The sequence below is a fragment of the Uloborus diversus genome, chromosome 3, assembly GCF_026930045.1.
Source record: "Uloborus diversus isolate 005 chromosome 3, Udiv.v.3.1, whole genome shotgun sequence".
Taxonomy (NCBI): domain Eukaryota; kingdom Metazoa; phylum Arthropoda; class Arachnida; order Araneae; family Uloboridae; genus Uloborus; species Uloborus diversus.
Window position 1 is genome coordinate 203,771,294 of NC_072733.1, and position 21,937 is coordinate 203,793,230.

At 37.3% G+C, this 21,937-nt stretch overlaps 1 protein-coding gene across 1 annotated transcript in view; it reads right to left on the reverse strand.

Annotated features, from left to right (window-relative positions):
* The window catches only part of LOC129219137 (short transient receptor potential channel 4-like), a 60,340-nt gene that overhangs the window by 12,814 nt on the left and 25,589 nt on the right, over positions 1 to 21,937 (reverse strand). The window contains exons 2-9 of the mRNA XM_054853456.1: positions 20,654 to 20,847; positions 14,802 to 14,998; positions 12,639 to 12,832; positions 11,048 to 11,221; positions 8,749 to 9,017; positions 5,840 to 6,219; positions 4,382 to 4,538; positions 772 to 994 (exon numbers count right to left, since the gene is read on the reverse strand). Coding sequence (XP_054709431.1) covers positions 772 to 994; positions 4,382 to 4,538; positions 5,840 to 6,219; positions 8,749 to 9,017; positions 11,048 to 11,221; positions 12,639 to 12,832; positions 14,802 to 14,998; positions 20,654 to 20,847 — 1,788 coding nt within the window. The remainder of the gene's footprint in view (positions 1 to 771; positions 995 to 4,381; positions 4,539 to 5,839; positions 6,220 to 8,748; positions 9,018 to 11,047; positions 11,222 to 12,638; positions 12,833 to 14,801; positions 14,999 to 20,653; positions 20,848 to 21,937) is intronic.

Here is a 21,937-nt window from a genome sequence, read left to right on the forward strand (position 1 = left end):
TTTAAATCGCGAGTATTAGAATTATGAAATTGATGCAAAGGATGACTGAGTTGTTAATGATTTGTGCGATAACACTCCAGAAAAAGTTTATTCTAATGGAAATTGCTGAAAATTGTTATCTGATGTACTGCTCTTTTTTATTAACTCGTTTCTCTGGGGGACATGTTCATGCTTTTGAGGTGAGTACCATAATACTCTCAGAGCAAGTACTCTAGTTGAGAGAATATTCCTTTTTGGAACCGTGCGAAAAACTCAACGACATTCACTTTTTTAATCATCACGTGACGCCTTGCCATTGGCGGGATAGCTCGATGGCGATCATTGCTTGCTATTGGTCTAATAAGGCCATCCTGAAGTATTCAAATTATTTCTCACCAAAAAGCGATAAAATGTCTTTGCACGCCATTGAAGTTCAACTAAATGGCACGTGACTTAAACAAAACCTGCTTTACGTTGGCAGTTGGGAATCAATCCCGTACTATAGCTACTGGATATTTGCTGTAAAGTAATACCTTAAAAAATGCATCATACAAATCCTCACTCTATTATCAAACAACATTATCAAAAAAAAAACATTGTTTTTTGGTCGTGTTCTCTATAAACCTCAAAATTAAACAAATATATTGTCTCCTAGTTACAATCTAGATTCAAACCACGCAAATTAAAAAAAAAACCGCACAACAAAATTAGAAGTAGTTTTTCTTTTCTCATTTTATAAGGACCGAAATTGCATTTTTCCTTTATTTGAGTACCAAAGTAATTTAATTTCACCTGTATGTTCTGATAACTTTCCGTCATCATGGCTATCAGCATGTTGAGTAGAACTACTACAGTTACCATGTGGTAGAAACCCCACAAACTGTAGCCCACACCTTCAGTAAACAAATGCTCCTTGGGCTCACTTTCATTTCGAGAAGCCACTACAATCTGTGCGAAGTCTGGTTCTCCCATTCCAAAAATGGCCCAAAATAGAGTTTTGAATGTCGACCGAAGCCTGGAAAAAATAGTACCACCTTATTTTTAAGAACGAAACAAAAACATTTTCTTGTAATATAAGTAAATACATTTTTTCCTGTCTTGAGTGTCTTAAAATGTATACTCAACTTACCACGGACGTTATCACATCAGGTGCCGTGTTCTGGTATTTATCTCAGTACACGACCCCTAAAAGCATCTCAGTCAGCTAACAATTTAGGACTTAGCTTTCTCATTACGGCACCAAGCAATTGCTTAGTGCGATTGTATTAGTAATTGAATGCATTCTCCGCTCCCAAAAGTGAAATTTTTGTTCAAAATGAGCATCACTCTATCATATACTAGTGTTTTAGTTCCAAATAATGCAAGTAAATGTGACATAATATAAATCACGAACTTTCCTTTTGTTAAAATGAAAAAAAAAGCCATTAAGAGCAAAAATGTGCACTGTTAAAACTGCGGGTTGCATGTGGCGCCTTTCAAGGTGAAATGTTGTAGCACCAGCGACACCTCCGTAAAAGTGTCAATTGACACCTTTTTATTTGGCACTTAAAGGTGCCATTTGGTTCCGTATGGCACCCTGTGGCACATCTAAGGGTGCCGATTGGCTCCCTCTCGAACCCTGAATGGTGTCACCGAGAGCTAAATAGCACCCTTAAAAAGGCACCATTGGTGCCACAACGTTTTAACCTTATAGGTGCTATACGCAACCCGCAGTTTTATAAGTGTGGCACTCTGATCACGAGAACCTCTTTATTCAAACACGAAGGATGTGCATTTCAAAATCAGGTTTGTCCTTTAAAAGTATTCCGGAGAGAGGACACAAAAGGTACATACTCAATACTCAATGCATATTAAATGAAAAAGCAAAAAAAAAATAAGAAGAAGAAGAAGAAGAATAAATAAAAAAAAATACACACATGCAAAAGTTTGCAAACCTTTGTAAAATTCGAGGGGGGGGGGGACATTCCCTCTCCATATACCCCAAATGACGGACCTGCTTCGCTAACTAACGCATACTCAAAAAATGAAAGGTTCACTGAAAGGTACAATGAGCTTCAACATTGCAATGCAATATAATAATAAAATCAGTATCCTTGTGAGATGTTTCGAATAAGTGCTATTTTGAGCTCCGGAAGCATCATAAAGATTATCTTTCATCGAGTATTCATTGCTTATCAAATCCTTTTTCGTATCAGTAGCTTAGCAGGACAAAAACTTTTTAACTCAGATGCACTGGCAGATGAATACCACGCCCGTCATTAAGGGGGGACCTGTCCCTACCTTGGCATTGAAAAATAATGTATTTTTCAAAATGCGTGTATTTTGTAATTTATTTATGTTTGAAAATTTAGTTGTTTCGAATGCATTTCTCGATCAGACACGAAGTAAGGGCTTCGACCACCTTCTACAAAGCTTCACAAAAACAGCTGTAAAATAAAGATTCAAACCGTATTAATTATTAATATCCGTATCGGAAAAAAAAATTAACTTTTGCGGCTTTCTTTTGCTTTGTCTATAGCTTCCTAAATATCGTTCACTCTGCCTTTGAATGCCTTAAGGAATTTAGCCTTATTTCAGGGGTGCATCAAAAAAACATGTACCCGTATATATATATATATATATATACACATATATATATATATATATATATATATATATATATATATACACGGTATATACACACACTCCTCTTTGTGAAAATTGCAACACCACAAAGGACTTACGCGAGTGAGATGAAAATTGCAAGAAATGTAAAGTAGGGCATGATATACAAATGATAAGAATTGCAGACCGGTGAGCGCATGCATATGATGAGCAGCGCCCTCTGAACGGCGGATCGAACCGAATATATGTAGACGGCTGTACGAGGCGTGTATGATTATCGGTGGTTATATGTTAAAGTAAACGTTAACTGAATCTTTACTATGCCTCTTCGACGAAAGAAAGCGAAATTTGAGCAAATTACGGAGTTTGAAAGGGGCAGAATCGTCGGCCTTCGTGAAGCTGGATTGTCTTATCGTGCAGTAGCCGCTCGTGTGCAGGATAACAGCAGCACAATCATGCGTGTTTGGAAGCAGTGGACGGACGAGGGTCTGATAGCTCGGAAATCCGGGAGTGGACCCCGAAATGTGACGTCAGCTCGTGATGACAGACACCTGGTGCGTATGGCGCTGGCGGACCGCACAGCTTCTTCTAGACAATTGGCAACACAGTGATCTACTGCTACAGGTGTTTCATTGTGTGCTTCATCAATTCGGAGACATCTGCTACAGCGTGGGCTGCACACAAGGATTCCTTTCAAAACCATCGCCGCCTGCGGCTACAATGGGCCAATGTGCATAGGAGCTAGCGTGCTGATTGGCAGCAGGTCGTCGTTTTTGACGAGTCCCCCTTCAATTTGTGGCACCATGATGGCCGAATTCGTGTCAGGCGCTATGCTGGTGAACGGCACATTCCGGAGTGCATTATCGAAAGCCACAGTGGACGAACACCCGGATTTATGGTCAGGGGTGCCATAGCATATAATGGACGATCACAATTGCTACAAATTGTGTGTAATTTGAACAGTAACTGATACATAAACGAAGTTTTACAGCCCCAAGCTATTCCTTTCCTGCAAGGATTGCCAGGGGCTGTATTCCAGCAGGATAATGCCCGTCCACATGTCGCCAGGACTGTCAAATCCTACCTTGATTCGCATCAGGTACAGCTTCTTCCTTGGCCTGCATATTCCCCGGATATGTCACCGATTGAACATGTGTGGGATTTCGTTGGACGGCGTCTCGCTCGTGATCCTCGTCCTGTTGCTTCGACAGACGAACTTTGGTTGCGCATACAAACAATATGGAATACTCTTCCGCAAGCAGATATTCAAACCTTGTTTTACTTCATGCCGAGTCGTGTAGCAGCTCTTATTGCGGCGCGTGGTGGCCCCACAAAATAGTAATTTCTATCTCTTTTTATTGTTTGTTTGATTGGAAAATGTAATCATTTATTTGTACCATTACCCCTCAACTGTGTATTAAATTTCATTCAACTATGAGGCTTCCTTCATGTTGTTGCAATTTTCACAAACAGGAGTGTATATATATATATATATATACTTCCTAGATGATCGGCTAGACTCTCAATGAAGTAGATAAAGGTTTTGTTCAAATGCCAAAGAAGTTTATAAGTGCTTTTAAACTTATTTTTAAACCTTGGAAGAACGAGCTCCAATTTTGTAGCAAATTTATGGCATGTACAATGTACGTGTTAAAGTTTACGAATTTTACTTTCGTTAATTTTGAAATGTTCAAGTAAACTATTGACTAAACCCTTTTCGTGTTGTTTTTTTTTTATTCCACCTTCGGTGAAAAAAGTGTTTGAAGAAAAGAGGAAAAGTCTTATTAAAATGGCTTACGTAACAAAATCTGATGGCTGTCTCTCACCGTTGTTGTCATCACTTTCTTCCACTCCCATAGACGGGTCTTCTTTATAGTTTTTATATATCGAGTTCAGTCCCGTTGCAAAAGCAAGCATGATGATGAAAAATAGCATGAAAAATTGAGCAACATTCACTGAAAAGAAAAAAGTATATTTTTAGGTTATTTAAAAATTAATTCAAAAGACATTTAGTTTTGAAGAAGATGCAACATTGAAGGATATAAACTGAAATTTTTCTTTGTCATTACGCTGCCGTTCAAAGAGAAAAAAAAATAACGAATTCCCTGTCTAAACTTGAAATTAAACTCTTGAAAAAATTTGAAATGTCCTAAAATTTCCTTTTGATTATCCTTAATAATAAACTTATAAATTTTTTTTTGATCCCCCCAAAAAAAAACTACAAAAATGTTCATATTTCCAATTCTTATGTCACATTAATTGATTAAGTTTAAAATTGTAGAATTGGTTAAAATCAAGAAATTCTAATCGACAGCAATGGTCCGTCAAATTCTTTTTGCGACTCTTACTTGAACGCCAAATTCATGAAATATTACAATGGTTAGAATAATTTCATGACTAAAGGAAAAGTAATTAGCGGAACTTGGGGCACACTAATGTCTTTCAAATGCGTCAAATGTTATTTTTATACAAAAACTACAAATGTGTATGTCCGCGGTAAACTCGGAAACTACCGGACCGGTTTCGTTGAAATTTTTAGTTTAAGTTGGTTATTGCTGAGTAACTTTCGAAAAAAAAAAAAAAAAAGATGTCTAGTTCATTTTTGTATTCGAAATTGAATTTTAAGACTTAAAAATATATCTTTCTATTCGAAATAATTATCGTACCGATGTTAGTTTCATTGGAAAGCTGAGAAAAAAATACTCCAATCAATTTTAAATTTGACATTTGATTTGTTGTCATTTTTGCTCAAATGTGAACAGTAAAATTCTTCAACTGTTTTTAGGCTTTACCGATAGCGGTAGATATAAAATTTCTCCCTTTTGATAACAAAAAAAAAAAAAGTCATTTACCATGTATTTATTTGTTCAGTCAATATCGGAAAAAATTTTTTGAATTTACAATTCAAATTTTTATTACTGTTGTATTGAGTTTTTACTGTTTGTCTCGCTTCGCCCTCACCGTCTAACCAACTGCGGCGGGTGGCAATTGATGATTTTAATGCTTTTTCTTATGCTTTTACCCCTGGATCCTTTTTTACAGCGGCTCACTCACCCGATTTTCGCACTCATAGATTCAAATACTATTTATTAACCCTTTGAACTTTTTATACTGGATCCAAGCACGTGTTTAATTTCCTGGCTGTAATTAGGCGCAGAATAACTAATTCTCAGCATCATAATCCATACAAATACAAGCAATTTAACCTTCCCAAAAATTGTTTACTGTAACCACATCAAAGGAATTGGTCTCTTACCAATCATTTCTTTAACAGATGTTCCTAAAGGGCCTAACCGAGAGTTGACTTGAAACCAGATCATCAGTCGACAGAAAGCCATGATAGATGCAGTTGCATAGATCCCTTCTCCTAGGAGGATGGGATGATACCACTCCCAACAATCGCGGCTTGAGTTCGTGATTGTTGGATGAAAAAAGTTCAAGATAAAAACGCTAAACCACATGATTTCCGTTATGAGAAAGAGGGAAAACAAAATTGTATCGTAGACAGACCACCACGAACGGAAATAGTGAGAAACACCAACTGAGATCATGTTAGTGATGATGTCCCATGAATGGCCCAGTACACACAAGCATACAGCACCTTCGGTCCATGAGACTGGGGAACGTACATCGTGCCTAAGGAAGAGAATACAAGACAGCGTGAACATGCAAAGTAGTAGGAAACCGTCACTAACAAATTATTCCTTCACATTTCTAGCATGAAAATATGAAACTCTCGAAAGAAAAACCAAATAACTCATTACAAACAAAAACAAAGTCAATGCCACATGTTTTAGTTTTGTTTTACTGGTTTGTTAAACAAGAAGATAATGAAAAATATAAATCAATTCAAAACAAAACAGTTTATTAATTGCCGACTTTAATTTATAAAGACAGCAAGACATGCTCGGTATAGAATATACTGAATTTGAGACTCCCTTACGTTTTTGACATGTATTCTTCAAAATTGGACATCTTAGATCTTTTTGTGATCAAAAAGTATTTCTTAAATAAGTCTAGATTTTTTTTTTATTTTAATTATTTATTTATTTATTTATTTGAGACTATAATAAATGTGTAAACAAGTGGTTCTTTAAACTTTAAAAATAGACTGGCCACTAAAACATCCGTCTTTATGTCTAAAATAAATGAATCTTGAGGCAAGAAATCTAAAAGAAATTTGCACTAAGCTGCTTTTTTACAGAATTCCCGCATGTAACAGAACTAAGTATAACGCAATTATGATTTTAAGCAAAACAAAAAGGAGAACACTGTTGGAATAAAAAATCGTTCTTGAAAGAAGGAGTACGACACCAGGTTTCTGTGGGAAAAGGCCGTTGAAGTACTGAAAAAAGAGGGTTTTAATAAAGGTCCACCTCCAACTGAATTCTATTGGAAATATCGACTTTTCGCGACAGCTAATTAAGATGGTTTGCATCGACATGCGCAGCAAATACCAGACACGAAGCAACTTGTGTTTCAGCTTGCATAAAAACCTTGGAAGTTTTAAACCAAAAAGGTTTCTGCGCAGATGGCCCCAAATATGCTTTAACTGATTCCGGTCTGACGATAAAGCTTACAATTTTACTTCCTCTAAACCAAGACCCTCAAAATCAGAGCTCACTTATTTCATTCGTTATAAGCCTTGATCTTCAACGTGGTAATCAACAAAAACAGCTAGGTAGTGTCTCGCATTACAACCAAATAATTCATTACAAACAGCAGCGAGAGATGCACACTTGCATAGATCCTCAGAACAGGAATTAGTAACTGGAAGGAGCAAGACCAATCATTGACTAAGGAAATGCTGAGGCAAAGATCTCAAGTCACATGGTTCAACTTTGACGAATAGGGGACACGTTTTACGTAAAAATAGTGGACAAAACCTGATTTCTTTCAATTCTTTCAAATATACCACGTGACATCCACGCTTCTGGAATTCAAAACTTCATTCTCTTCATCTTTTATTCCTTCTCACTGTATAGAACTCGATCGATGGATGTATCAATCTCGATCAATAAAATGGATCGACAAGAATCGATAATCCTCAATAGAAGATCTCGTTCTTACATCTCAGACCAGTCAGAGTGCCTCCATGGAACGCATGCAGGTCAGTATAGCCACCGAGAGAAATAACCGCGATGATTCCACCACTTCTGTAACTGTGTCTTTCAACAATACTGGAATGATTGCGTCTTGTTGGGTATTTTTCCCAGCTCATCAGACATCCTGAATAGAGCTTCTGAGTGAACTGAACTCTTCTGGTAAAAGAACAGGCACTCATCGTTATCTGGTCCAGGATAAGCGTCCGCTAGCCCAAGAACCAACATAAAGCATTCTCCGTTGTTGGTTAAGGGAGGCCCACACTAAAGCCCTAGATCCTATCTGAAGTAGCAACACGTCCGCCATCTTGGGGCTAAACGCCGATTTCTTCCTCTGCCTGCTACGATGAAGTAGCGTGTTTAGTTTCTTGATTGTAGATTAACATGGAGTTAGTAAGAAACCACAATAAAGAAGCAAAACACGCTACTTTACCATGGCAGACATAGGAAGAAAGCGGCGTTTAGCCCCAAGATGGCGGGTTAGTCGCTACTTAAATTACGCACCAGGGCTTTAGCACACACAATGCACAATCGATCGCCTCACATAGATACCTACTTTCTGAAAGCGCATTTTTACAGCGTAGCAGCTAATCTGTAGCACTTGGTATATGACATTAACAATATGCAGATTCATTTGAGAGTTTATTTAAAAAACTGGGAGAATTTTTATGGTTCTTACTTTTTTTTTTTTTTTTTTTTTTTGTTTCTTTTTGAGGTAGTTTAAATGAAAACTGGAGTAGCAATCCAGTAAAGGAACGTATCTGGCCCACGCTCAAGACGTTTTCCTTTTGGAATTTTATAGGAGGATGTTAACGTTGGAAGTTCATTCAAGAAAACACATTTAAAACCTTACTGTTTAAAAAAACTTACAAACTGTTCATTTACTAGGGTGTGTTCATTCGCTGGCCAGATAACACCATTTCAAATAATTGAGCATTTTTTAATTTTGTTTATTATTATACCGAGCATGCCTAGGTTTTCGTTAAGCACACACTCCTTCATAGTAAGAAATATTTCTCATAGAAAGTAACATAACAATCGTTTAAAAGAAGAAAATCCGTACCTTCGGTCATTGAGCAGCGTAACCATCAGCAAACACAGGAAAAATAAGTATGAAGTTGCCGAATAGATGAATCTGTTGAGAGGCACGCGAAGCGGTCTAATGATTTGTGATTTTGGAATGATGATAAACGCGACGGATATGAATGGCGTAAACAGAACATGCTTCAGTACATGAAGAGCTCGCCACCGCAGAGGCCAACTGTACCAAGAACCTAGACTATCGACCCACATGGAACGCAGGACTTGTTGACAGCTGGCATGTGTCACGAACTAAGGAAGAGAAATGTATATTTTAAGTATTCGAGAAAGTTTCATTTTGCTCATTAACGCTCCAGAGCACGTATCTAACAAAATGTTTCATATTTTTTAGTTAAAAATATTTCATTTATTGTTTATTTTATTCTGCTTCACCAATTGTTATACAAAATAATAGCATTTGATGAAACAAATAAAATATTTGATGATATAAAATAAAAAATAAATTTCATTTCTTCCTGACGTAATATTTTCCTCACGACGCGAGTTCTGGAGGGGTAAGAGTACATGAAATACACCGCCAACTCAGTCAATTCCAACCGAGGACTGCAGTTTCGTGCTTATTAGCACTCATTAACCCGGCATAGGAGGGACTGAGCTGGAGGTGGAAAACCTCTTAAGGAAGCCAAGAGTGCCAAACAAACTGGTAGCTAATACAGAATTAGCACTGACCAGACGAGTGATCAAAATAATGACTCGGTTCTTACTCGGCAACTGACTGAATAAGAGTACATATCTTAAATCCTTAATCCCAAAGAGCAATGCCATTGTTTGTGCCGTGGATATAAAGAGGGGAGCCACAGCTCTGAGGATCACTTTCTCCAATGACAGAATAAACAGGAGTTATACGCAGAACAAAAGGAGCCAAAAAAATAATGAGACTGGCACCACTGAGAGCGACCTGGCAACAGTAGTTGCTTTCACTCAAAGGGAATGCTAGTATTGCTAGTTGCCTACTACAATAAAATCCGACCGTATCTATGTATGTATGCCATTGTAACTCTTTGAGAACAAAAGCAAGCTGAGACTCGATCTAGGTACCAATAGATTCGCAATTTTTCGGGGAAGCCCAATCTTACTTATGTACGATTTTAATTAGCAGACATATTTATTAAAACTTCAATTCTCAGCTACGTTTCATGCTCTTCAAAAACCCCGGAACGCTGCTGCAGGCATCTTGCCAATAATTCCTTTATCTGCTTCGAGCGAAAGTGGCGCGACAGAATACTTGACCTTAGTAGAATAATTCCAGGTTCCAATGAAAGTGGATTAAGTTCGACGCGTGCCGTAGCAGAAATAGATGTATATGAATAAGTTCATATGTATATAGATAACGGCATAGCTATTTAAAATACCAAAGGAAGACTTAAGTTTTTAGAGAAAAGTTAGAATGCAATCGATTAGCTTAGTGAAACAGTCAATGCAAAAAAAAAAAAAAAAAATGAAAGGAGGAATGGATAGAAAAGTTTGATGTTGAGGTGAAATTTTGAACACGCTTTGGAGGAGATTAACGAGCATAAGGGCATACGAGAGGCCACATTGGTTTAGTCGGAGACTAGGGGACCGGCCCTTCGAAGGACCCGGCTCGGCATTAGAATAATACAAGTTTTACGGGATGGGGAGCCGGTGACCATGCTGACAAGGAGTCTGCCTTGCCTCTCGGCGGCCCTGATGCCATGTCCATACCTCAAGGAAAGACAGATCTATAGCTTCGTTTCAACAAGTTAATCAGTTATCCCAGAGCCAGTTGCCCCTAGATCAACCGTATTACAAAGCCGGTTAACCACGTGGCATTTTTAAACAATCAAGAGTGAACCGCTTTAATCAAAGTTCTGTAAGAGTCAGCTTAAGTAGCCGCTCAATAACAAAAAATTAGGCCACAGTGGCCAAGTAGTAGAAGCACCTGCTTCGTATGCTGCAAGTCGGAGGTTCTATTCTCACCGGTGCCCGAAGGGGGGGGGGGGGCTCCTTCTCGTTTTGATGTTAATAACATTTTGACTTGTACTTTCTGTGCCATTATTACTCGCTCTCGAGTGCGATAAAATGCCTGTATTAGTTTTAAAAAATAGTAGCAAAAAGCGTTCAATAAAACAACGAAAATCAGAGCGACCAGTCTGATTTTCGTTGACTACTCACGCCATTAAGTTTAAATTGTTTAAAATTATGCACAAAAATTATGAAATCGGTTTTAATTTAATTGAGAATTTATATTAAAATTAACTCTCTATTAATGAAATGTAAAGTAAATGATTGTAGAGGCCAACCTCTTTCTGTTGCAGTTCTACGGCAAGGTGCAGTCGGCTAAATTGATGAGGTCTGGGATCTGTGAATCCTCTCTTCTGAATAAGAACTGTTTGAACTTCTTCAGTGTTTCTACACTGATGAAGCATATCAGCGGCAAATCGGCGACACTGATTGGAAAGCTCACGATACTCTTTCTGAAAAGAAAATTAAAAAATATATTAGAGAAAAAACTTTCGTTAAGCGCTAATATTGATGCAGCAAAGTTTAACTCTTCGATCTGCAAAGTTATGAACAAAGAAACTAGTCTTTTTGGGAAAACAAATGCATTTCTCGTAAAAGCATTTTTATACACTATTTTCTGGGAATGTGAGGAAACCAGTTACAAAATATATCGTATTACCAAGAAAAATTATTTTAATTCATTAATTATGTGAAAGATAAATTTATTTTTAAGCAAACTTGCTTGCAAATATTAGTAAAATCAAGTTTAGAACAAGTCCCTCGGTAGGCGAGTACACAACATGAATTGCACATGAACACTAACACTGCTTTTCATGAGTAACACACACGGCATCGCACCCAACGCTGAACGTTACTAATAATTTTAGTAATTTTATATTGCTTTTATTTATACAATGTGGAAAACACATTGTCACCGACCTGTTACTGATAGCGGAATAAGAGCATATTAATATGGGAACGACATGTTACCAATAATAGAGAACAAACACATTAATATGAAACCGGGCCGGTTACTGATAGTCGAGAAAGAAAACTTGTCGCAAGCAGGTTATTGGTTGCAGAAGGAAAATGCAATAATGAGTCGTCGGCCGGTTACCATTAGTCGAGACAAAATAGTGTCCGTTTTTCACGAGAAGGCACTTCGTCACGCCCCCTTGAACGCAGAGTTCCATTTTACGCGGGGGTGATCGATACGCTATCCACGCGCTTCTGAAAGAGACAACCAGACAGCCTAACTTGGGCGTGCATTTTAATGTGCAAAAATGTCTTAGTGTCCTTTACATCACTTGCTTCACTTGTCTGTTGTCATTTTAGTTATTCTTACATTAAAAACCGCTGCTTTTACAACAAAATGCTATATGATCCGAATATACCTTCAGCCGAAAACAGCGAAATAGAATCATCGGATACCATGTGACGAGAGAGGAGTCAAGTGCCTTCTTGTGAAAAACGGACAATACATTAATGCGTCGGCGACCGATTACCAATAACAGAGCAGAAAATATCGTAATATGTCACCATCTGGTTGCTTATAGTAGAGAAAGAAAACGTCAAAGTGTCCGACTGTTAGTGAAGAAAGAACGCACTGAGTGACTGTCAAATACGTGAAATACACCGCCAACTCAGTCATTTCCAGCAGAGGACTGCAGTTTCGTGCTTATTAGCACTCATCAGCCCGGCATAGGAAAGTGACTGAGCTGGAGATGGAAAACCTCTTAAGGAAGCCAAGAGTGCGAAACAAACTGGTAGCTAATATAGAATTAGCAGACCAGACGAGTGACCGAAGCAATGGTTCGGTTCAACTCGAAGATTTGATGTAATTTACTGAATATGACTATCAAATAGTTAAGCGTTAAATACCGAACTCACCTGGTTTTCTGCCAGTTCTAGAGACAAATTGTCCAGCTCCTGGCTGAGCTGAAAGGCAGCCAAGATGGGATCTTCTGCGGTTAGAATTAAGTACGTGGGGCTGGCCAGGGCTCGATAGGCATTCACGCGGTTCATGGATTCAGTGAGAGTTTCGCCGGTGTTGTTTCGAGAGGCGCAAGCCTCACGGCACTTACCTGAAATTTGAAAATGCAATTACATATACTACTAGAGAGCTTCAATCACATCTTAAACGCATTTTGTGGAGAAATGGACTTTTGCCTGGTTATCTACATGTCCAATTATGACCGTCGGGTGTATTTTAATGATCAAATCCACAAAACAACTTGAATATTATATTTGGAAGTAAAAACGTGGTAGTTAGTTGTAAAAATATCTTATGCAACATTCTCCACACCAGATAAAAAGAGGCCGCATGTACTTTGATCCAGATGCAAGAAGCTTAAAGCCACCCGGAGCTTTTGAAATCAATATTTCCCTTTTCATATTATCCCTTCGCATCATTTTGCATCACGACCACTCTCAGAGTACAAGTCATATTACTACTAACCGAAACAGCTCAAATATTTTTCGTTTTTATTGCTAAGAATAACATGAGGCATGTAGAGTCTTGGGGGGGGGGGGGGGAAGCACTCCTAATAATTCGCCTATCCTTGCATCCAACGAAAGTAAGGTGATAATTGACAGCGATTTAAGACATTTATTCAGATTATTGACACAAAATGTTGATTAGGGGACGTTTAAATGTAAAAAAGGGCTCAAAGTAGTCTCCTTGAGACTCTCTGCATGCCACACCGATGCTGCACAGTTGGAAGAATTCCAAGAAGGCCTATTTCAGAATGAAGTTTAGATCGGTTGTCATTGCAGCCGTAATGTTCTCTCTTGTCTGGAATCTCGTGCCATTCAATTGCTGCATGAGCTTGGGGAACAGCAAGAAGTCACGGGAAACCATATCAGGAGAGTAAGGAGACTGCTTTTGTGAATATTTTTTTTTGCCAAAAATGTCTCAATCAAGTGCGAGAAATGTGCTAGAAAATAGTCACCGAAAACAGTCTACATCTATTGGGTGTTTTTCACCTGGCTGTCGCGTAGTTTCTGTTCAAATTTGATGCAGTAGTGCTGCTCTAACATTTTCATCATTTTGCTTCGAATTAAAAAATCCGACGAGGGCACGACACACTGCTTCAGTCAATCTCTGTTCACCATGGACTGACGCTATTTATAAACGGGAAAAAATTCACCGTGCACAAAGGGTCAAAGTCAGCTCATGCGAGCACGCTTGGTTCATATCCAACAGAGGTTTTCACACAAAAAATAAGGTGTGAAGTGTGATCTACATTTCTAACATCCCTCGTATATAGAATCCATAAAAACCACCGTCAGTAGGACAGTAACTTTTTTTTTTATTTTTTAGGAAGTAGCGAAAAAGAATCATGTCGGAGCTTCACCCTACATTGGATTTCAAAATTAATTTGAAAAGGTTTGCTGCAATGACAGTTTCCCAAAGGTCTAATATAAACTTTTTAGAATCAGTTTAGTCTTCGTTAGAATACAAAAGAATTTTTGAAGCTCATAGGTTGTTGTAGCTCATTCCACACAGTAAAAAAAAAAAAAAAAAAAAAAAAGAAAAACTACAGTACTATACTAGAAACTATCTAAGAAGAAGGGATCCACAAATCTGCCGTGGGCAGGTAAAGGGCAGTATCTGCAGAAATGAGTTTGAGATATTTGACGAAACAGATTTTGGATTCCATACCAACAGTAGGGAAATGTTAGAATTAAACCTCTACTTCAAGCTTTTTTTCCGCGGAAACCGAATAAAAGCGAGCTTGTACAATAAAGGTTACGTACAATAGGTGGCAAAAATGCAAAAAAAAAAAAAAAAAATTGTAGTTACTGCCCTTTACCTAACCACGACAGAAATGTTTCTAGTAACCGATTGAACTTCTTCTGAAGTAACGTTACTGCATAGAAGCATTAAAAAGTTTCATGGAATCCCAGAGATTTGAAGTGTTTCTTAGTGCTACCACTGATATCATTTAGCAAAAATTCCATGGAAGCGAGTGCTTCAACAATCAAAATATCAAGAGCATTACATTAGACGGAAACATTTTTATCAATATGAAATAACAATGTATATCTTACATTTAGCACTGTGAGGTTTCTGGATGCAGTAACCTCTTTCGAGAAGAATCCGGGTGACTTCTACATTTCCACTTACTGCAGCAGCCATGGTCGGTGTCAAGTTGGTGACCGCCACGTCGGGCAGACACTTCTTACACTCGGGCCCTCCTATCATAAAGTCGCGTAGTTCGTTCTGCAGATTGTTATCGGCTTCTGCCCTAAAAAAAATTAAGTTCATTAATATGTGCTTTGAAATAAACCAGAGGTTTAGCTAATCCGAAAATTCGGTTAATCTAAAGAGGATATTCAGAAAATAAATGAAAATTAAATTTTCATTTAATGAATTATGTTTCCATTTCGCTACCATTGACTAAACTCGTCAGTAGCAGTATAGTTACACTGAAATAGAGACGTTATGAGTCTGTTTTTCCAGAAAAAAAAGTTAAAGCATAGTTCTTTTACACTAGAAAACCAAAAGTAATGGGACACTTTCAAAAATTCACATTTTTACGTATATCTTGAGTAATAAGAGATCAATTGCTCGGTAATTTTTGTCACATAAAAGGTATGCTCTAGCTGTCACTTTCCAACACAAATTAAATAACCCATGCATTTAGGGGACCAGCAAGGTTTATTGATCACCCTTCATTCTAAAGAATAGGAATACGCAGTAACTTCCAGAAAAAAAGTTTATTTACTATGTACAATAATTGTATAGATTTTTGTCAAAGTATCACTTATATTCACGATTTACGAGGATTTTAGCATTACTGCCAACATCCAACAATATCAATTTTGTTCGCATGTTTCTATTTCATAACAGGCAAAGTTTTCCGTGTTATGAGCCAAAACTTTCAGAAAACTTGACAGCGCACAAAAGAAATAAAATACTTAGAATTAATTGAAATATGAATGATTAAAGCAATTTATTTTTCACCGCGCATGAGCGAAAGATAATGAATGATTTGTAACCTTCATACACTGGTGTAAGAAATTAAGAGAATTTTCAGATTTGGTCAATTATCTCCAGAACTACTGGACCGATTTTAATGAAATTTGGTGTGTACATACATTGAAACAATACAAAACAAATAACCATCTAAAATTGAAAATACACAAGCTTGATCATAAATAACACTCGTTAGAGACGGATGGTATGAAACAGCAATTGCAAGATTTTTAAAAAAGGGGGGGGGTAGTAGGGGGTACGGTCCCTTCTAACAGACATATAGGCCTCGCAGTGTGACTCCATACTTGAAATAAATCAGTTCATGGGATCCTTAAGCAATTATTACCACTCGTTCCTCAGGCTATGGATGGTCCCCGGAGGGGTGCTGCGAGTTGCCCTCCTGAGAGCGTTCCCCACATGTTCTATAGGATTGGAGTCTAGAGATCTACTTGGCCAATCCATCGAGTGAATATCCTCCCCTTCCAGAAATTCGGCGACTAGAAGAGCTGTATGTGGTCTTGTGTTAACATCCATTAAAACTAACTCGGGGCTAACAGCGCCCCTCAAGACGGGATCTTAGGGCTCCAAGACCACATCCCTATGTATCGCAACTGTCACACAGCTTCTCTCAAAGACATGGAGGGGTGTGCGGCCATCCAACATGATGCCTGCCCAGACCGTCAAACCACCAAAGCCATAATGGTCGATTTCGCCGATATTGGAGGGTAGGTGGCAGGTTTCTGCATCTATCCATGTTAACGTAGGACAAGAATAGTCGTTTAGGCTGAAACGACTCTCTATTTGCCTTCCAATATCCGCGAAATCGACCATTTTGGCAATGGTGGTTTGACGGTCTGGAATGACATCATGTTGGATGGCCGCACACCCCTCCATGTCTTTGAAAGAAGCTGTGTGACAGTTGCGAGAGATAGGGATGTGGTCTTGGAGCCCTAAGATCCCGTCTTAAGGGGCGCTGTTAGCCCCGAGTTAGTTTTAATGGATGTTAACACAAGACCACATACAGCTCTTCTGGTCGACGAATTTCTGGAAGGGGAGGATATTCACTCGATGGATTGGCCAAGTAGATCTCTAGACTCCAATCCTGTAGAACGTCTGGAAAGCTCTCAGGAGGGCAACAGCAACTCGCAACACCCCTCCGGGGACCATCCATAGCCTGAGAAACTGCGTTGAGGAACGAGTGGTAATAATTGCTTAAGGATCCCACGAACTGATTTATTTCAAGTATGGAGTCACACTGCGAGGCCTATATGTCTGTTAGAAGGGACCGTACCCCCTACTAACCCCCCCCCCTTTTTTTCAATTTTGCAATTCCTGTTTCATACCATCCGACTCTAACGAGTGTTTTTTATGATCATGCTTGTGTATTTTAAATTTTAGATGGTTATTTGTTTTGTATTGTTTCAATGTATGTACGTACCAAATTTCATTAAAATCGGTCCAGTAGTTCTGGAGATAATTGACCAAATCTGAAAATTCTCTTAATTTCTTACACCAGTGTAGTTTAAAACCCAAGTAGATGTGGTAACTCATAAAAAAAAAAATCTTGTTGAATCGCTTAAAAAATTAGAAAGATATCGGCGATATAAAGGACTGTATTTTAATGATGCCCGGAAGCGCGATGAATCATTAGAGATTATTCACAAATAATCGGTTGTTATCCCGAATCACACCTAAGAAACGCTGAATGATTGCAAGCAAATGTTGCCAATTTGCGAACGATCCCTTACGATTCGTCTAATATCCGAGAATAATTAAAATTCGACTCATTAGGTGGCATATATCGTTTCAAATTTTTAATATATTTAATGAGTTGCCACGTCTACCTTGGTTTTGCATTATATGAAAGTTAACGAGCAGATGTGTTCATCACATGACATCCTTTTACACCAATTTAATGTTATTTCCCCATTACTGGCAATTTTAATGGATTTAATAGTTAACTCTCTGAATATCACCAACAGTGGCCAAATTGAAACCAGATTTTAAAAAAAAAATCGCCAAATTTGTCGCTAAGTTGGTGACAAAACTTGGCGACTAAAAGATAGGCGATATATCGCCAAGTGTCCGCAAAATTATAACACCACTTGAGTTTGCATCGAAACTAACAATGATTTCCCCAAAAAAGAAGTTCAAAAGATCCCTTTAGAAACACCCGAATGCAACCAAAAAGGGAGGTGCACAGCTAGACCCCACGAGGAGTCAACGTACCAAATTTCAGCTTTCTAGGGCATACCGTTCTTGAGTTATGTATGAGTGTATACGCACATGTACGTATGTGCGTATGTATGTGAGAAATACATACGCACATACATACGTACATACAGATGTCACGAGAAAACTCGTTGTAATATTAACTCGGGAATCTTCAAAATGGATATTTCGGCCGTCTATACGTTCTTAGGTATATATGCACGTGTGGCCGGGTCGAAAAAAAACTCAACTTTCATTCGGGGGTGAGCAAAATTGAAATTAAGGTCGATTTTTGAGTGAAAATTTTTTCCCGAATACAATACTTCCTTTTTTGTAAAAGGAATTAAAAAAAAATTGTTATCTTTCGCGCATGTGCAGAGAAAAGTTGCTTGAAACGTTTCAAATTTTCAAGATTTTTAAATCAAAATTTTAGGTTAGTTTTCTTGTATATGCTGTCAAGCTTTCCGAAAGTTTTGGCTCATAACATGGAAAACTCTCCGTGATAGTTATGAGCCAAAAACATGCAAACAAAATTAATATTTTTGAAAGAAATGCGAAGTCTTCGTGGACATAAGTGATACTTTCGCGAAAATCTATACAATTATCGCATACAGTAATATAAGTGAACTTATTTCTGAAATGTACAGCTTATTCCAGCTTTTGACAATGAAAGATGATCAAAAAAACGCTTTTGTTTCCTTAATTTGTTGCTGGTTCCCTAATTGCATGGATGATTCAATTTTTGTTGGAAAATGACAGCTGGAGCAAACCTTTTATATGATAAAAATTACAAAAGAACTGATCTCCAATTCCTCGAAAAGTTGAAAGGGGATTACGGAAGTTGAAGGAGGAAGAATACTTTCTGTATAAAAAAATAGGGGCGCAGTTATATATAAAAGGTTTGAAACCACTTCTCTCTCGACTACTAAGACAGCTCTTTCACAGATTAAGGTAGTTATGCAGTGAACATATTAATATTCCTTGGAAGAAAATGAAACATCCGGCTTGTCAAGGATGTTTCACGCCTTCAAGATGAACGAAAGAAGGGAATGTTAATGATAAAAAGAAAAGGAAACGTAAGAAAAGTGAAATAAAATAATCCCGCAAGAAATAAACTCCACGTGTACCTATCAAAACCGAAAAGGTGACCAAGAAAAAGTTATCACGTGGATTTGCTGGAAATGTAACATTAACTTAAATTATTTTGTGACGATATATTGTACGCTCAAAAAGATATTTATATTTAATACTATATTGCAATAAAAATGAATGTTTGAATCTAAAAAAAAATACGAAAAATGAATTAACAAAACAGAAGAGTAGTCCAGACAGTGAATAAACACGCCTCAGTAAACGATAAGCTTTTTTTTTTTCTTTTTACTAAACGCTTTGTATTTGATAAATAGGACACAGAATACCCTTATATGTTATTCTAAAAGGAAAACGATTATAAAATGTGTTTTTCCATTGGTAAGAAATGTTCTTCTGTTGGGATACTGCACTAATTTTCATTTAAATTGGAAAAAAGTTGGTAAAAGTAGAGGAATACAAAGAATGAGTGACCGAGACGAAAGAAAAATCAGAAAAAATGTAGTGAAAAAAGCAAAAAATATTATTTTAAGAAGTGGGATGAAAAGTTGCAATTGATACTGAAAGATAACACTTGCCCCACTTCTGCTGCTCCTGGTCCAAGTGGACACAATACGATTCACAGAAAGTCAAGACTGAAAGTAGATAAAGGGAACAGGAGAAAGAATACACAATGTTTAAAAAAAAAGATAAAATAATTGAAAACAAAACTTAAGAATGCAAATATTGGCTAGGTAAATACAGGCAAAAACTTCACAGAAGAGAGAGAGAGAGAGAGAAAAAAAAGACCTTCACCAAGGAAAAAAAAAAGTGCACTAACTATTGCCTGGTCAAATAGCTACTCCGATAGAAGGAAATTACTTTTCAGTGCAGTTATTGCTGCTTAAATTAAAAAAAAAAAATCAAAAAAGGCAAACGTTACGTTTATAAGCGTAACGTCGCAGCTAGTGTTAGTGGGAAAATTGTTTTAAAATATAGATCTATTTCATAGCATGAAGAAATTAATTCCGCTTAGAATACTCAAGCCTATCCAGGATCTAAGAGAAAAAAGTCAAGCTAAAAACACATTGAAGTAACTGTATCGTAAGAACTTTGACAATTTGCGTTAAATTATTTTCGTACGATTAATTTTTTGTTTTCTTGTGTATCTAAGCTGATTAAATATTTACAATTTATTTCACAGCAGTAATTATTGATTTTATTATTATATCACCTCCGTGAACCAGGGTATTTTTATATTTCCAGTTTGTGAGTAAAATGTTTGGAATTTATTTGGGCCATTGTATATGGTTACTTCTAGTAAGTAACAATGAAAAAAGAAAAAACCTGAAGTTTTGATTCTGAAAAATACTTTTGTTTAACAGTTACACATTATGCACGTGTATGACAAGGTTTCGTTTTTGCGATCGCGATAGTTTTACCGTAGGATCTTTTCCGATATAATAATCACTGAAAAATGCTTTTTTTTAATTAATTTAGTTGCTTTGAGGAAAATTTGAGAGATAGTTACTTCATTAGGGAGTTTAGGGAAAAAAATTAGGGAGTCTCTCCAACGAATCGTTAAAGTTGGCATCTATGTAACGCAGACGAGAATTTTATAAAAGCGTCGTAAAGGAACACCTACCGATCCAGAAGCATTTCGAGGATGGCAACTTCATTTTCGAGAACAGCTCGAAGTATGGCGCAATAGTAGTGCAAAGTACTGACATCCAACTGCTGAAGAAGGAATAGAACCAGATCGAGATCTCTGAGGCCTACTGCTATATCCAAAGCTCGCTGGTCTCGATAATCACTGCAGTTCGGGTTGATTTGCTTCGCCTAAACAGATAAAAGAAACATACGTAACCTGCGAGACACATCTTTATTAGTAAATTAAAATTGAAAACTAAACCATCTCTCAACGTAAAGTGTCATTTCATGTAAATAAAAGGAGTGTCGCGAAATTTTAAGTTATGATAAACCGGGAGACAGCAAGAATTTGCTCAGTGTGGAAGATGAGAGCTTTTGGATTTTCTTCCACTCATAAGCTCGCATCATTTGCCTTTAAAAAGTGTTCCTTGTAACTCCGATACGCATGCAGGCAATCATTAGTAACTTTTGCACTCCTACAACGTTGTTTTTGTCCTTTGTCTCTCAATGATGACAAAAGATAAATGAGTTCTTGAAAAATTACCATACATTACGAAATGCATTTCAAAAGAAAAATTGAACGCTGTTAAGTAAACTACATGATACGAACGCGGCAGATTGCCCAAGGATTTGTTATTTTCCAATTCTTTTTGGCCCTAATTGCAATTATAGAAATCATCAGCTTCATTACGTAACCTTTTTCTAGCTAATCCTGCTAAGCCCTGCTAATCCTGTTAATTCGAAAAACTTTGCGAAAATGTAATATTTTTCGGAATTTTTTTTAAATAAAATTATGTGTGGTAAATATTTTGTTAAAAGTACTTTAAGTACTTATGTGCCCGTACTTAAGTGGGCACCTAAGTACTGTACACACACCCGCCTGTGAGAAAGCATGTATACCTACAATGTAAACGCAGATTACTAACTGTACAGTTAACCATTTCTGATGTGAGAAAAATTGCAAATAATAATAAAAATGTGGAATAATTCTGACTTGTTGCTTTTTTAGAATAATATGACTGCTTTTGCTTACGATTTCAACCTGATAATAATAGACAATACTCAAGGGGGGGGACACAAAATCTTCTATGTCTTTTAGTTAAGAGAACGATAGACAACATATCACTGAAAATTTATGAGGTTCCTGATGTATTAAATGTTATCATTTTTGTTGATTCTCGTTGCTCTCATCGTGATCAGGGATTCAATTTTGAAAACAAATTCTCCAGATATGAAAACGAACGACAAAATACGCTTAAAAACGTGTGACGTTATAAAG